Source organism: Rissa tridactyla, chromosome 4 (assembly GCF_028500815.1).
Source record: "Rissa tridactyla isolate bRisTri1 chromosome 4, bRisTri1.patW.cur.20221130, whole genome shotgun sequence".
NCBI lineage: Eukaryota > Metazoa > Chordata > Aves > Charadriiformes > Laridae > Rissa > Rissa tridactyla.
The window spans coordinates 43,428,937-43,445,691 of record NC_071469.1 but is presented as its reverse complement, the minus strand read 5'-3'; the positions used below and the strand labels follow the sequence as shown (position 1 = coordinate 43,445,691).

Genomic DNA, 16,755 nt, shown 5'->3' with positions numbered 1-16,755 from the left:
GGCACCGCCCCCCGGGGCACCTCCCGCTTCCCGCTTCCTCCTCCGCCCCCCCCCCCCCCGCCCTCCCTCAGACCATCGGGAGCCGTCGGTAGAGGTTAACGTTTCCGTTTAATCCGTTAAAAAAAAATTACAGTGAATGCAAACCGCATAAACGCACACCAACAGAACTCACCCAAAACACGCATAGCAAGTTTAGACGATATCCACGCTCGGCTTGGCTTTGTAAGGCACTCACGTGTTAAAAACTTACTTATATACAATAATGCAAACTCGCCAGCGCCCCACGAGCAGTATTCAGTGGTTTTTCTGTCAAACTCACCCTTGGGCGGCAAACATGACTGACAGCCCCCCGGCGCGGGGAGAATGGGCCCCCCTACCCCTGGCTGCTGAGGAGAAGTAGAAATGGAGGCCGGCAGGGCCCGGCGGGAGAGAGACCAGTTCCCACCACGGCATGGCCACCGCCTCGCCGCCCCTTCCAGCCCGCCGCCCCGCGCACAGCGGCAGCCCCTACAACCTGGCCCGCACAGCACTGGGCAGCAAGGAAAAGACGACGGCTCAGGGAGCTGCCGGGCCGGTTCACTGCCTTGCCATTTGCAGCAGCACTTACAAGCGGGCAGCTGTGGAGGCATGAAGGGAAAATACAGGCAGGGAGCAACTGCCCTCCAACAGTGCTGGGGACCTACACAGGGATACCCAGCCCCGCCGAGGAGATGCCCACCAGCAGTTCTAGGCATGACTACCAACGGGCCCGATCCTGCCGTTCCTTCGTGCTTACAAACTTTCCAAAACTGTACAAATGTCTCATTTCTATTGCATGTGTTCAGAATGTCGCCTCAGGCTGTGTATGGGCTGTTGTCTATAAGCCGGAGATGTGTTAATCTGGGGATGGAAGCAAAGCATTGCTGCTTTTGGTAAGTGAAATATTAGATATTGAGTGTTAAGGCAGATGCATTTCAGTGACGTGGGAGAAGAGGAAGAAGCAACAAAGGAGATGGAAGTGCACAGGGAGAACAGAAAGATTGCTGGAGGAAGAGAAACTGCTGCTTCCAGAAAAAACTAGAGCACGAAGCTGGCTCTGGTAAGGGCATACAACATGTTTCCTCTGAGATAGCTAAGGCAAATTTTCATCCCAGCTCTCAGCTTGGATGAGCTGCCTTCCACTTAAATTCACATTCAAAGCAGACCCAGCCTTACCACCATCATTTTTCCACAGCTTGTAATCCCATCCTACACACAACAGGAGGCCAAGACCTCTAACCAAGGTTAAAGGATGGTGTTAAAAGGAAGCAGCTCTCATGCTCTCGCCCACTATCATCCTCCAAGAAACCCAATAGCTTATTCTCTGATGTTCTTTGTTCTCATTCAGAGCCATTTAACAAAACAAACTTGAAACTCTAGCATCTCCACCTGTAAAGTAACCTAACTCACATCACAGCTTATTGGATGTTCCAGATGGCTTGCCCATGAGGTGTTTGCAGAAGAAAGCTTGGATCTGCTGCCAAGCATCTACCTGTGCCTCACAGTGTGCCTTGGGCTCCCCTCCCCACACCACAGGCTTGCCAACCAGCAGGTGCATTGAGGCTGCACACATCGGGAAAAAGGGGGGTTCAATGTAGTGCCCTGCACCAGGATAACAGACTATCTCAGGCTTTTCCTTCCCATGAGCTTGCAAACGTTTGCTCCCCTCAACTGCAAAGAATTCACTTTTCCAGTTGCGATCATCCTGACCAACAATGAACAAGAAGCGACACTCGGCCTTCTCCAAAGGGATAAAGCTTTGGTGGTCAGGCCCTTCCAGTGGGTTGTTCAGTACATCCACAATATCAGCAATCCCAGACTTGTTGACCTTGATGTGTTTTACATCGATACCGAGGGGTGGAATGGTGATGTCCTTGTAGCGGAGTACTGCGCCCACATTTGCCACTGAGCCATTGATAAGGGCGGTGGCCGTGATGCCCTTTAGGAAGGAGGCCATGGAGATGCACAGGTCACCACCCTTCGAGATTCCAAGCAACCCAATCCCTGGACCTTTAACCTGGAGGGGAGAGAAGAGAAACCACAAGCAATGAACCATGGCATGCCACTTCTTTAAAATGTTGCCATGTTCGCAGCACCGTCTGTCCTAAGTTTGGACCCCAGATGCAGGCATCTAATGTGCACAGAACCCACATCTGAGGGACACTGGGACACTGTTCCGTGCTTGATTTGTGATCATAAGCCCTGCTGAGACTACAGGATCATCCTAACAAAACTACAATGCTCAGTGCTGAAGGGTACTGCAGAGGGTACAGCTATACTTCCAAAAAGCAATGCAAATGTGCAGCCCCAGATTCACTTTGCTTATAAGACGGTTCAGGGAAGAAGAGGGAAGGGGCAGGGGAAGCCTCTTCTACAAATGCTTTCTTTCAGTGCAAAATGCTCAAAGTCAGCCATGACTATGATACTGTCAATAGCTATGGTAACTTATGTTCAACGACTGTCTTCTATTCCCCTGTCAAGAAGCTGACACGGGGTAGCAGACTCCACACCAGCTGCCCTCCCATTTCTCTAATATGCTTGGTGTCTGACTCACAGGAAGTATTCTGGGGTAGCTTACTCATGAAAAAATATCTTAAAAAAATAACCTATTAAAACCACTTTTCTAAGCAAATTGTCCAGTCCTCTGGAGTCAGTCTAGAATAGGTTACCTTCAACTTCTTTTACACAGGTGAGTTAACTAGAATAGGAAAGCTAAATGATCTTATGGGGTGCTGAAATCCACTGGAAGAAGGCTAGCTAATATCACAACTGCTCCAATATCCAAAGACCCTCAGGGGTAAAAACGGTTTGAGACATCATCTAAATTTAATACCTTTTGTATCTTACCAGTATAATAAAATATCTTACCAGTGTAATAGGCTCCAAACCCACTGACTTTGAAGCATGGAAACGTGTCTGAATCTTTGTAATGTGTTAACAACATGGTGAGGTTATCAGTGGAGGTGATCGTGGGATGCTATGGTAATGCTCTCAGGGAAAAAAAAGGGGGGGAAAAAGCAATTTTCAGAGTTTTTTGTGGCACGAGCAGTTAGGGTTAGGGCGACTGAAAAGCAATCAAGACCTTTAACAACTACTCATCTTTCTGAGGTTGATGAAGGTATTTATTTTGAGTTCTCCAGAGAAACCAAGTGTTACCTCATGCAATTCTAATTATTGTCATACACAGCTACTTGGAAGGAGATGCAGAACCGATCAGGGTTCTCTTCCAAGAGGTGTCAACTTAGAAGGATGCCCAAGTTCACAACTAGCTACTAAAACCCACACTCAACAAATACCAACATTTGGCATGATTTTAACAGCTTATACAATACACAGCAACAAATGTGTACTGGTGGATTTCCTTGAGACCCAGATCACGGAAGCTTATCGTGTGCCCCAAGGCTGAAAAGGGCATTTAGTTCTGAAGGACATTCTACAAAGCATAAACCTAAAAGCCCCACTGGAAGTCAAATAAGCCTCCAGGCAACTAGTATCCAAAAGGAAGAACGGGAATAATCTTCCAGAGAACTACTGTAATGGGAGTTAAAGATATAAAACAAATTAATTACAGCCAAGTTGAATGGAGATGACTAATGACTAATGAGAGTTCCCTGTAGTGAGAGAGTGTCAATGAACAAACCAACCTGGGTGTGTTGTAACATATAGTTCACGGCTTCTTCAAAATATTCCAGGTGGAATTCCTTCATCTCTTTGGGGAGATCTTCATAGCCATAGAAAGCCAGAGCCAGCACAGCAAAGCCATGGTTGGCCAGTAGGCACGCCCTGTATTCAGGGAGTCCTCCTCCGGTTCCATACAAGTCAATAATTCCTGGAAAGGGGCCATTTCCTGTAAGAGACCATGGAATAGGACACGTTAACCTACAATTTTTAATTTATATTCCAAATTCATAGGCCTGGGAATGTGTTGTTTTTAAAAAGAATAAAACATAGAGCAGCAGAATGGTACTAAGGGTCTTAAACTACTGTGCCAGTTTTCAGTAAATGGCTACGTTGCTTCAAGATTAAACAGGACAGCACAAAATAGCAGGCCTGATAATGTTTTGGATAACATCGGGAAACACGTGGCTGGAAGGGCGGGGATCCCTCGACAGTCACAACTAGTTCTCTTTATCATGTAAATTCACTGCAAAGGTATGAAGCTCTGATTCAAAAATACCCAGGAGGCCTCCCCCCAGTGTATTTCTCAGAAGACTGATCCAAGAAATTTCATCTTTTGATGGTTCCAGCTTCACTGTAAATGTACTATAGCCATTTGTTCTGGGATTAAGAGAAGAAAGTATTTGCAACCAGCCTTGCTAACCTGATGAGGGTCCATAGCTGAGAGGGATTGCTGCAAACAAAGTATAGAAAGGAGGAGGCCAAGAGGCAGACTCCCATTCCTGCTCAGAAGTCAGGATGAGGTGTCTGCAGACTACCACGCAGAACTTGGGCAACAAACAAGAAGAACTGGAAATTCACCGCCAGCCACAGGGCTAACAATGCAATCACAGTTCGTGACACTGGTGGGGACAGCATGTATGATTTTGGCAGTATCATGGAGGAGTTATCAGGGCCAGACAGGGCAGAAAGGGGAGAAGGGAAGGCACATACTACGTAGAGGAGCTCCTCGAGTACATGGAGTTCCAGAGACATGTTTGGTGAAAGCCTCTGGGTCACAGAGGGAAGGAAAGGTGGGATGTGGTGGTGGTGCAGCTGCTACAGACCACTCAACCAAGAGGAGGCAAGAGATGAAGCTTCCTGCAGACAACTAGCAGAAGTCCGGACAGCTGCTCGGAGGACAGCACAGCATTTGTCACGTTGAGAGATGTTGTTTAGCTTAAATAAGTAAGTTTTAATTACAATAAATTACTTGGGGTTATAATACGGTGTGATTTATGCTGTTTGCCTACCTTTACTTGGTGTGAGTAGCTAGATCTGCGGAAGCCTTTAGGCTACAACAAAGTCAATTTTCTTAGTAATTTTCACAGCAGTTGGTACAGTGGTGTGTTTAGTCTTTTAGTATAAGGAAAATGTTGATAACATGCTGATGTTTTGGTAGTGTTTTCCATAAGTCTGTGACTTTTCAGTTCCCCACGTTCTGCCAGCAAGCGCAGGCGCACAAGAGTATAAACCAGAAGATAAGGAGGCCACAACTGTCTGCAGAGACAGTAAAGAAACAAGGTAAGAGCAGTCAACAGCCTGCCTGCCTGGAAACAGAAAAAGAATCCCATAAGATGTTAGAAGATTCCAGACCAAAAATCACCATTGGACTAAAAGATGCGTGAACAGCATGCAAAGAGCACGTGAGGGGTGGGTGTAGAGATCACAAGGGTATAATTTGCCAGGGATTTCTTTTTTCGACATCCCTCTCTGAAGGCATCCAGTTAGCTGACCCTGCTGCTGTACCTTTCAATTAAATTATTTATTTTTATAAAATCTGATGCGTGAAACTCTGCTGTGGGAAAACTAGGGTCGAGCGTGAGGGAGGAGGAAGCGTGCCCAAGAGTAAGTGTGTGGGTGAGGAGCCGAAAGGGGCACCCCTCCACCCAGCTCACTGGAGTTGCCCGCTGCAAAGGGACCCTGGTCCGAGCAGCTGAAGACTCAGATGGTGTGTGTGCCACTCCTTGAATAGTGTGTGAATGCTCGGGCAGCAGCTTCTCCTTTAACAGTCAGTCAATCTGAAAACCTCACAGACCCTCTCTAAGATTATTTTCTAACAAAAATACCCTAAGGGCAAACCTGTCTAATGCTTTACTTATCTTCTGCTCACAAATGGGGAAGAACTGGGGACAAATGTGACAGCAAGAGGCAGCTTGGGTTGCAGCAACTATGACATTATTAAGTTCAGGATCTGTGGAGAGGCTAGGAAGGGAAGCTTAGGACTCTAGACTTTTGGAGAGCAACCTTCAACCTACTCAAAGAATGACTAGCTGAATTCCCTGGAAAGCAGCCAGGTAGAGGAAAGGTACCTTGAAGACTGGCTGATGCCACTTCCCACAGCATTTGGAAATGAAATGGGTACGGTGATCAATGCCCTCACGTCCAATACAAGTCAATAAAACAAACTCACAACTTCTAGCTCACGTAGAGTGAGGAGCGTGGCCAGATCAAAGCTGGTCGGGCTGATCAGGCGGATCCTTGAAGAGTGACCAGTGCCAGCTGGCGAGGTCCAGCTCCCCCTCGTCCTCTGCCTGCTACGGGGCTCACGGGGAGTCTGGAGGGGGTCTGGCTCTGGGCCTGGGAGTGCAGGGCCGAGAGCGGAGGCAGGACCTGCGGGGAAAGGAGGCCGGCGCGGCCAGTACTCACCGGGGGGCAGGAAAAGCGTCGCCCGGATCCTCCCCTCTCGCACCGGGACTCTCCGCACCCCGTCCCGCAGGAATGCCCGCTCGTGCTGTGCCTGGGCCAGGAGCCGCCCGGGGGGCTCCCCGTGGCCATCAAACACCTCCAGCTGCAGGAGGAAGGGGCTCTGGACGTCCCGCTTCACCAGCCGCCTGAAGGGCTTCTGGGGCTGCAGAGCCCAGAGCAGGCCCATGGGCTCCAGGCCAGAGAAGCTCCCTCCCGGCAGCGCGGGGCAGCGGGCCAGGTCCAGCTCCCCGTCGTCCCCTGCCTGGTAGCGGGCGCAGGCTTGGAAGAGCTCGCCCGTCTCGTCCCGCAACGATGAGCGCAGTGTGACCGGCTGCCGCGGGCCGAGGCCCTGCACGGCGATGGCCAGTGGCTCATCGAAGAGGCTGCGGGCGGCGGGCGAGAGGCGGACGGAGGGGGCCATGGAGGAGAGGCCGCGGGCAGGGGCCGTCCCGGGGGTCCGTGCGGGGCTGCGTTGCTGCGGGGCTGCGAGCGCGGGGCTGGGCCAGGGCAGCTGCCTCTGCCAGCCGCGGGAGCTCGCCCGGCACAGGGAGAGGGCAGTGACCTGCCACATGGCCCCGGGTCTCTCCCGCCTCTGTGGGCGGATTTCAGGGCAGGTCCCCGCGGGACCGGGGCCGGGCTCGGGCACGAGGTGCGGAAGCTGTCCCCGGCGGGGAGGAGCACGACGCCAGATCCCTCACCCTGCCCGCCTGCCCGCCTCCTCCCCTGCTTGCCCGCCCCTCCCCGGTGGTGGGCGGGCTCTGCCGGGCCTTCTGTGGTCCGAGGCCCATCCTCTCTGGGGCGGCAGCTCCTCGGTGTTCCCCTGGACTCCCCGGGGCCGGGCGGTGGCTGTGGGCGAGGGGACGTGCGGGTCAGGGCGGGTAAGGGGTGTTGACGGGCCACCGAGCAGAATCGCGATGAGGATTCACAGTCAGGACGCGGAGAGGGAAGGGCCTGTGTGCGGCCGCCCGCAGAGAGCCGGGGCAGCCCGGGCGGCGCAGGGGCTCCAGCCACCCGGCAGCGACCCTGAGCGTGGCCGAGCGGCTCGGCCAAGGGAGGGGAGCCAGCCCCAGCCGCAGCCGAGGCGGGGAGAAGCCAAACCAGCGCCAGCCCGGTGTTGCTTCATGTCCTCTTGGCGTTTCTTCCTCCATGTTGGCTGCCCCAAGGCCTGGGCGAGGCAGGTTGTCTCTCCACCTGGCTCTGCCCAGCCCTGGCACCTGCACAGCCAGGGATTGGGAAGGGCTGTCAGGGGTGCCGAAGGGGTGAGGGAGAAGCACTTTCACAGACTCTTTAGGCAGGTCAGGAAACACCTGGCTCTTCCCAGTAATGGATTATGCAGGGGTTTAAAAAGGAGGCCATTGGGTCTGTCTTACCCAGAACTTGGACCTTTTGCTCCAAAGGAAACTACAGAGGGACTCAGGCTCCCTGACTCCTCCTGGGAGATGCAGGTAGAGGTGCCTCTCGCTCAGAGCTCCCTATATCTGACTTAGTGGTGTGAAACAAGTGAAAACATCTGAGGAAATCCTCAGCATTGTCCTAGTTTGAAACACTAAGTGGTGAGGGGTATTGGGCAGAGTCTCAGCAGTCTTTTGTTCCTCATGGAGATTACCCGTCTATCCTAAACAGGTGAGATGCTTTGTCATCTAGCATTAGGGTATGTTGTCTGGTGTCCAGTCCTCAATGTATGGCAACTTCGCCTGTTGTTGAGAACAGCACACCCTGGCTTGCAATGCTGGATTGGATCACAAGCTTGAACGTATTCTAGAGCAGATGCTAAGGGAAAGGGCGCTGAAGGCTTAAGAAACACTCCTTCTCCTCCACACTTGGTGCCCCAAGAGCAGTGGAAGAGTGAGGGCAAGGGGGCTATGTGTCAGTCTTCTCTGTCTCCTCTTACCACCTGGGCAGCTCTTGCTCCCAAGCTGCTGCAGGTTCCACCATGGGGTGTGAGGGTGGTGGAGCTGCAAAGATCCCGGCTTCTAACCAAAGCATAGCAAATGACTCCATGGCTTTCAAATCTCAGGCTCTTTATTACAGTTCTCACCCTAATAATGAAGGTGAAAATGTTCCACATCATGTGGGAGAAGATCACAGTGGCTGTAAATTAAGCAGAATGGCTTTTTGCATGACATCTTGTGCCCAGAAGTATCCATGAGCCAGAGCACTCCCTTCTGAAGTGAAGACAGAAAGAAGACACAGAGGGAAAACGACCCTTCCCCGAGGTTAACCAGAGACCCCCCTGGCATCCAGGCTGTAGCATCCATTCTTACGCACTTCCAGGGGCACAGAGATGAGAGACGTTTCCATTTGTGATGAGACATTCTCCCTAAGAGTGGTGAATTCCCTGCTCCACAATTAGCATTTAAGAGTTGTTGCTTTAAAGTACGAGCTGAGGACAGGGTATGCCTGTGGAGACCACAGTGATATGCAAAGTACTGTCAAATATTAGAAGAAAAGAAAGCTCTTGAGAAATGTGACCGAACATTTTGCACGTGATGTGTTCTATTGCGAGATAACGCAAATGTTTTTGCCATTCTGTTTCTTGACACTTGAGCAAAAAAGCTCAGAGAAAACCAGAAAAGGCCAACCCAGTTCTTTTCGGAGTTACGGCTGTGCAAAGCCATAGAAGATACTGTAGCTGTATTACAGTCTGTCAACAATGTTTGACGTGATAAACGTAAAAGAGTTTATCAGATCTGTTAGTTCAAAGTTGCCTGTTGCTTGCACATTATTTTTTGCCCATTAGTTGTCATTTAAATGTTTGTTGAAAAAAGCCTGGATCTGTGGCCAAGCATGAACCTGAGCTTTAGAATGAGCCCCGAGCTCTCCACCCAGGACTGCCCGCTTGTGAAAAAGGGGATGGTGTCCTATGGAGTACAAAGGGAAATAGGGAGGGTCAATGCAGTGGCCTGTTCCAGGGTAGGAGAGAATCTGAAAATTTTCCTTCCCTTGAGCCTGCAAAAGCTTGCAGACTTCAGTAGCACAATAGTCACTTTTGACAACATGGTCATCTTGTCCCACGATGAATAGTAACTGTGCCTCAGCCTTCTCTAGTGGGATCAGGCTTTGGTTGCCAGGGGCTTGAAAGGGGTCAATAAGGGTGTCGTAACAATCAAGAATATTGGAATCAATGACCTTGATCTTTTTTTCATCCACGGGTAAAGCGGGGATGATTTTATCCTTGTAACAGAGAGGAATACAGGTAATGGCCACGGGGCCATTGAGGGAAGCAACAGCTCTGATGTTCTTCAGGAAGGCGGCCATGGCGAGAGACAGATCAGCTCCTTTGGAGTAACCCAGAAGTCCGACCCCTGGTCCCTTCACCTGGTAGAAAGGAGGAAATGCCCATCAATACTGAGCTGAAAAACACAACAGCGAGTTCCTCGTGGGGAACGCTGTATAATTGTAAGAGTCTGCAAAACACCGTGAAGGAGGTGATGCCAATGATCAGTTTTTCTTGTGGACAAGTGCACAGCATGCTTCCCCCTTCAAACCGCTGCCTTTGATAATGCCCCCTGGTGCACTGACATCAGCCAAGAGAGGGGGAACATGTTTTCACCAATTTGCCAACAGGCTGTAGGACAGAGCTAAGAACTGTTAGTCTCAGACACTGGCAGATGCTCTTTAGTTTTCACTTCTAGGACTGTAGGAGGACATTTGGTGGCAATTTGTGAAGGGTGTCTCCTTCACAACTGTCCCACCTTGTTATGTCTCAGCTGTCTCTAATGTGAGATTGCTTTGTGATCTGTCTCCACGGCTCTTCCAGTGCATATCTGCTTGACCCTACCTCTTTCCTAGAACTCAGACACCCAAACTCCTGGCAGATGCCAGCCATGCCAGGTGAGCATTTCAGCAGGTTCCTCCAGAGATAACTCAGGCAAAGTGACAGGCACTTTGGAGAAGTGCTCCCCGGAGCCCAGGGGACATGGAGGGTGCTCCTACCTGTGGGTGCTGCAGCATATAGTTCACCGCCTCTTCAAAATATTCCAGGTGGAGTTCAGTTGGCTGCTGGGGCAGATCCTCATATTGATAATAAGCCAGGGCCAGTGTGGCAAAGCCACGACTGGCCAGGAGGCTGGCTCTGTGCTCAAAGAGACCTCCTCTGAGTCCGTGTATGTCGATGATCCCTGGCAAGGGGTGTTCTCCTGGAGCAGACAAGACAAAGACCTGTATTGCCTGAAATGACGTATTTCAACGTTTCTCTGCTTTAGAACGCATCAAATGACATACACAATGGGAACTACAGGAAGGCATCTTTTGTGGAAAGACGTAATCAGTCACTCGGCAGTGTGGTGTCAGCATCTGAAAAAACTCTAGTGTGTTGCAGAGAAAGAAAGGCTTAGGAGCAGAACCTCTTGGGTAAGGTGCAAACCCTTATTTATTTTAGGAATAGGCAGTACTTCTGCAGTGTGCTCTTCCTTCTGCAGCAGTTTGCACGCAAGCAACAGCACATCTACTGACTCCTCATAGACTATGAGCACTCAAAGCAGCGGCTGTGTACCCCAGAGGTCAGGAGTGCAGCTGTTGGTGTCCCATGGCTCAGCTGTGTGAAGCAGTGCTCTGTGGGCTTGAAACTGAACATGCACAGAAAAGGTGGTAACGCTGAATAAGGCTGTGGGGGCTCCTCAAGGGAGGTGGGACGCTACTATAGCAAAAGCCTTTTAAGGTTTCCACCATTATGTGCCCTTAGGACGTTTGCTGAGGAATATCCAACTCCTGAATCTGAATGTAGGGCATAGAGCACTCTCAGGAACTGAGAATCTTGATGGGGGTAGCTTGGTGCATGAGAGATGATTTGAGTGTGGGGAAATCATGGTGGCAAAACACATCTCCAAGTGGAACTGTGTAACAGAAATACTGACTACAGGCCAAGCTTACAGGCTTGCTAAGCTGAAGATTTGCTGTGGTGGTGGCAGGATGAGAATAAACTCCTGTCCTGTGGCTAGGAAACAATTCAAAGCGTCAGGGAATGCGGCAAGGGCCTGTCATTTCAAAACTCACACAAAAGGAGCAGGTCAGGGGACGCTGAGAAAATGCACCAGCGTTTGGCTTACTGGAAGCGCCTCAGCTCAGGGGAGGCAGGACCTTTTGGATACAAAATGGATGCAGGTGTCTTCTTCCATGTGCTGGTCATCAGGTGGGGGCAGAGGTGAGGCAGGGGAGGGAGCCCCGGCCTCTCCCACCCTGGTGGGTGGGGTGCTGAGCCTGTGAAATCAGCCCTCCTGCACCCGGACTCTGGCCGGGAAGTCTCTGTGGAGCTGCCCAGAAGGTGCTGGAGCCTGGTGGTGCCTTGGGCAAATCTTGCACCTCAGAGAGGTGCTCTGCACCTTTTTCAGAGCAATGAAATAATTGTCTCTTCCTTCTGCCTTCTTGCAGGCTTTCATTCCTGCAAATGTTCTTGAGCCCCTCCTTTTCCCCCTTTTACAAAATGATGCTGTCCACAGGAACCCCAGCATGGTAGACTGTGGTCACTATATAGTTAGTTGTTACTGTGCTGGGGGGAGAGTGAGGACGCCCCAAACCCTCCCGGTGAGGAGGACTGCCAAGGACTGGCACAGAGCCCCTCTCCACCACTCTCCTCTGCAGCTCCTCATCTCCAGCAGCCCTCCTGGCACGCTCACTCCCACTTGCTGCCCTGGGGAAGCAAGATTATCCCTCTGCCTGCTTCTGCATCCGTGCTCTGGCAGCTGTATAGCCAGGTGAATTGGGAACAATGGCCAGGCTGGTCGGTAGTGCAGGAGGGAAGGAGGGAGGGAGGGAAGGACAGGGCCTTTCATGGACTTATCTTCCAGAGGTCATGGAACAGCTTGCACTACAAAACATTGGTTTATGGAAAACAGGATGGCCGCGGCCAGTACTCACCGGGGGGCAGGAAAAGCGTCGCCCGGATCCTCCCCTCTCGCACCGGGACTCTCCGCACCCCGTCCCGCAGGAATGCCCGCTCGTGCTGTGCCTGGGCCAGGAGCCGCCCGGGGGGCTCCCCGTGGCCATCAAACACCTCCAGCTGCAGGAGGAAGGGCCTCTGGATGTCCTTCTTCACCATACACCAGAAGGGCTTCTGGGGCTGCAGAGCCCAGAGCAGGCCCATGGGCTCCAGGCCAGAGAAGCTCCCTCCCGGCAGCGCGGGGCAGCGGGCCAGGTCCAGCTCCCCGTCGTCCCCTGCCTGGTAGCGGGCGCAGGCTTGGAAGAGCTCGCCCGTCTCGTCCCGCAAGGATGAGCGCAGTGTGACCGGCTGCCGCGGGCCGAGGCCCTGCACGGCGATGGCCAGTGGCTCATCGAAGAGGCTGCGGGCGGCAGGCGAGAGGCGGACGGAGGGGGCCATGGAGGAGAGGCCGCGGGCAGGGGCTGTCCCGGGGGTCCATGCAGGGCTGCATTTCCGCAGGGCTGCGAGCACGGGGCTGGGCCAGGGCAGCTGCCTCTGCCAGCCGCGGGAGCTTGCCCGGCACAGGGAGAGGGCAGTGACTTGCCACATGGCTCCTGGGTTGCTGCATCCACTGTGTCTGCGTTCAAGATGAGGCTTTTTCTACAGATGCAGCTTCCCACACACAGGCGTGGGGAGGAGAATCAGGGCAGGAGCCGTGTGACGACACAGTGTGCTGGAAGACATCAGGGGTGCCTAAAGCCACCGCCGCGGCCCTGTCAACGCCCAAGGCAGGGTGGGATCAGCACAGCCAGTTCCCTGGCATTGCAGGAGCATCTCTAAAGGGCGGCAGCTCTGCCCAGACACTTATTGGCAAATACCATGCTTATCTGCTGTGGTGGCAGCTCTTTGAACCAGGGCTGCTGGTTACCATCCTTGCAGGACTGGATCCAGGTGAAGGTGCAGCTGCAGCTCTCCTCTCTGGGCTTCTCTCACAGGCTCTGTCTTTCCTCTCCCAAAGTCGGCCAAGCTGCACACTCCCTTTGGAAAAGGCTCCCGCTTTGCTGCACGCAGACCTGCAGGCAATTGGCACCACAGTCTGGGCGCATTTTGGCAGCTTGGTCCTGCCACCCCCATGGACCACTGCCCCCAGAAAGGCCACCCCTGCGCCATGATCCTGAAGCCAACAGGGCATTGTCATGTGTGACAAGCTGCAGGCATGGGGACAGTGGTTGGGGCAGCATGGCACAGTCTGGCACAGAGCACCTCTCCACTCCCCTGTGCTCCAGCTCCTGTCCCGTGCCAGGGCATGTGAAGAGAGTTCTGCTGCAGCAGCAGGAACTGCGCGGAGTCATCCCACAGGCATTCTGTGCTCAGCCCCTGGTGTGGGGCTGCAGGCAGAGCAACGGGGCATGTTGAGGGCTCAGGTTTCACCCACCCCCTGGGGGAAGATGCTCTGCAGAAGCACATGTGGGATGGGAGCCCACCATGCTCAGCAGGGGCATCCCAGGAGGGGCTGGTGTGGCCCTGTGCTGGGGTGGGCGCATGGGACCATGGCCTTGGAGCACCACAGGGGAGAGACAGCCACACAAGCCCAGTGCTGCTCTCCTGACCTCTCCTGGGACTTGCAGTCTTGCACATCTGGCCAGATGATGGCATCTGTCATGGGCACAGGCTGCCCCAAGGTTCCCATCCCTTCCTCCCTCTGGCTCTGCCACCTGCTCTTCTTGCCCACGCCCAGACACAGGGCCTTACCCATGCTAGGGCAGTCCCACAGGTGTCAGCCAGAACTGCTGATAACATCTATTACGAAACCTGCCAGGCAGGGAAAGGCTGTGATGCCCTGGATAAGGATGCCCAGGTGCAGAAAACAGGACAGGGCTGAGAGGCAGCTGCTAGCTCTGAGGTCTGCCCTGGTGTGCCAGGCTGGCTGGGAGGACACCCGTAGCCAGGAGACACCCCAGATGGCTGTTTGAGCAGAGCAGTGGGAGATGCAGTCCATGAGGGAGGTGGCAGCCCTTCAGGACTCACAGGGATGATGGCCCCTGGCAGGCCGGAGGAGAACCTCCCCACCCAGGACTGCCTGCTTGTGAAAAAGGGGGTGGTGTCCTATGGGGTACAAAGGGAAATAGGGATGCCTATATTTATATAGGGAACCTCCCCAGCTATTATGTCTCAGATACCATTTCTGTCACTCCAGGTGACGATACCTGAATGGTACCCATCTTCTGCCCTTCCAGTGCATATCTGCTTGACCCTACCTCTTTCCTAGAACTCAGACACCCAAACTCCTGGCAGATGCCAGCCATGCCAGGTGAGCATTTCAGCAGGTTCCTCCAGAGATAACTCAGGCAAAGTGACAGGCACTTTGGAGAAGTGCTCCCCGGAGCCCAGGGGACATGGAGGGTGCTCCTACCTGTGGGTGCTGCAGCATATAGTTCACCGCCTCTTCAAAATATTCCAGGTGGAGTTCAGTTGGCTGCTGGGGCAGATCCTCATATTGATAATAAGCCAGGGCCAGTGTGGCAAAGCCGTGATTGGCCAGGAGGCTGGCTCTGTGCTCAAAGAGACCTCCTCTGAGTCCGTGTATGTCGATGATCCCTGGCAAGGGGTGTTCTCCTGGAGCAGACAAGACAAAGACCTGTATTGCCTGAAATGATGTATTTCAATGTTTCTCTGCTTTAGAACACATCAAATGAGGTACACAACAGGAGCTGCAAAGGAGCATCTTCTGGGGAAAGGACATGACCAGTCATTTAGCTGTGAGCTGCTAAATGACTGCAAATTAACTGGCAAGATACTGAGCAGCAGAAAGACAAATACCACCTGCGTAAGATGCAAATCTATCTTAGTGCTAATAATTGACAATTGTTTTAGCATCTTGTTTAAGGTGCATTGGCAGAGATGATCTGTGCGGTGACTTCCCTCAATTTCCTCTTCCTGCTCCCAGACCAGCCCTTTGCCACCACTTGGCCCATTTTAATTCCTAGCAGGTGTCTGAAGGAACCTCTTGTAATTTGCCTTGGAAGAGAGAAGAGGAGCCACAGGGAGAGTTAAACTGAAACCTCTAAAAAGTTTGTCTCAGATGCTTGGGATTTGCTTTAAGTTTCACTCTACTGTTATGCAACTTTTAGGAGCAGTTTAGGGATAGACTATGCATGCCCAGATCATTATTTCTGCTGTTAAAACAAGAGAAAGGATGAACATCCATCAGTTAGCAGACTTTACAGCCGGAATATGAACGCGAGATGTGCTGCCCTCTGCAAGTGTAGGATTTCCAATCCTTCTTCTCCTTTGCTGAAAAGTCTTGATACATGCATTGGTAATCACATTGTTCGTCCCTACAGAGCATGTCCTCAGTACAGTAAAAGAAGGAGTATCAGGCTTTGAGCTAGAACATAAGGTTAAACTAACAGCCATTGTTCTAAAAGTAGCCCCTGCAGAAGCCAGACCAAAGGCGTTAAATACAAGAAATGGAAAAAGAATCCAGTTACACAGCAGAAGAAGCATAAGGACGTACAATCCCACTGTCCTCCACAAGTCTAAGAAGACAAAATTGTTTGATATTAAAACAGCATGGTCTTCAAGAACTTCGGTAACAGACTTCAAGAGTTTGCTTGTGTTTAAGAACCATGGAGCAGCAGTCGGTATAAACCCAGCATCATCTGAAACAGAAAGTGTAGAGATGACAGTGCAGGCAGTACTACCAGAAACTGACCATCATGAGTGGGACACCTCAGTGCAGGACAACTCCAATGTGGTGAAATTATAGTGGAGAAAAAAAAACTCTGAGCAAAACTGTAAACAAGAGGCTGACTGTGGCTGGAGCTGGCCAGACGGGCTGTGGGGAGCGGTGGGGGTGAGGCAGGGGAGGGAGGCCTGGCCTTGCTGCTGAGTGGGAAGCTGAGCATGTGAAATCAGCTGTCCCAGTTAGTTCCCTATTCAGGAACATCAATTCGGTCCTGAAAATGACTTTTTGCATTTGGTCTGCCATAGCCCAGCACTGGGCACAAGGTAACGGGACTGGGCACAGGGCACTGTGTGTGCCTGTGGCATGGTCCCCATGCCTGGTCCAGCTCCTGCTCACCCCTCCGGCCAAGAGAGCGGGAGGGCTGGCAGCTGCCCTGGCCCAGCAAGGCCCTGGCCAGTGACAGAAGAAATTCTTGCACTTCTCGCCAAATGATGGCAGCTGGTGTGGCCACAGGTTGCCTCAAGGCTCCCATCCCTCCCTCCCTCTGGCTCTGCCACCTGCTCTTCGTGCCTACACCCAGACAGAGGGCCTTATGCGCGCTAGGGCAGGCCCACAGGTTTTGGCTGTGCCGGTCGGGAGCATGCATTACAAAATATCTCGTGTAGGGAAGGGCCTGGGAGTTTCATTTGCTAATTTTCTTTTATCAGTTCTGATCTCTTACATAAATTTTGCAACCCAAACACAAAGGAGCAGGCGTACATCCTTTTAGAGAAGATTGCAGAACAGCTTCTCGGATGACTGGACCGTATTTGGGCCAGAAGTATAAATGTGGTGAAATCTCTCCAGC

At 52.2% G+C, this 16,755-nt stretch overlaps 2 protein-coding genes across 2 annotated transcripts; both read right to left on the bottom strand.

Annotated features, from left to right (window-relative positions):
* Nucleotides 1–97: 97 nt before the first annotated feature.
* LOC128909492 (acyl-coenzyme A thioesterase 1-like) lies at nucleotides 98–7,045 on the bottom strand. The gene is made up of 3 exons (XM_054201231.1): nucleotides 6,325–7,045; nucleotides 3,663–3,865; nucleotides 98–2,035 (listed from the first exon to the last, which is right to left on the bottom strand). The coding sequence occupies exons 1-3, from the start codon at nucleotides 6,932–6,934 to the stop codon at nucleotides 1,430–1,432; spliced, it is 1,419 nt and encodes a 472-aa protein (XP_054057206.1). The 5' UTR covers nucleotides 6,935–7,045; the 3' UTR covers nucleotides 98–1,429.
* Nucleotides 7,046–9,099: 2,054 nt separating this feature from the next.
* Nucleotides 9,100–12,829, bottom strand: LOC128908863 (acyl-coenzyme A thioesterase 5-like). The gene is made up of 3 exons (XM_054199795.1): nucleotides 12,220–12,829; nucleotides 10,300–10,502; nucleotides 9,100–9,681 (listed from the first exon to the last, which is right to left on the bottom strand). Exons 1-3 carry the CDS (start codon nucleotides 12,827–12,829, stop codon nucleotides 9,100–9,102), a joined length of 1,395 nt encoding a protein of 464 aa, XP_054055770.1.
* Between the last annotated feature and the right edge of the window lie 3,926 nt (nucleotides 12,830–16,755).

Bases quoted from the DNA above. Each gene is read 5' to 3' on its own strand.
- LOC128909492 (XM_054201231.1), bottom strand. From the start codon at position 6,934: ATGTGGCAGGTCACTGCCCTCTCCCTGTGCCGGGCGAGCTCCCGCGGC. The intron at 3,866-6,324 runs GTGAGTACTGGC...GGTCTCTTACAG, and splicing joins GACGCTTTTCCTGCCCCCCG to GAAATGGCCCCTTTCCAGGA. The intron at 2,036-3,662 runs GTTGGTTTGTTC...TCTCCCCTCCAG, and splicing joins ATATGTTACAACACACCCAG to GTTAAAGGTCCAGGGATTGG.
- LOC128908863 (XM_054199795.1), bottom strand. From the start codon at position 12,829: ATGTGGCAAGTCACTGCCCTCTCCCTGTGCCGGGCAAGCTCCCGCGGC. The intron at 10,503-12,219 runs GTGAGTACTGGC...TGTCTGCTCCAG, and splicing joins GACGCTTTTCCTGCCCCCCG to GAGAACACCCCTTGCCAGGG. The intron at 9,682-10,299 runs GTAGGAGCACCC...CCTTTCTACCAG, and splicing joins ATATGCTGCAGCACCCACAG to GTGAAGGGACCAGGGGTCGG.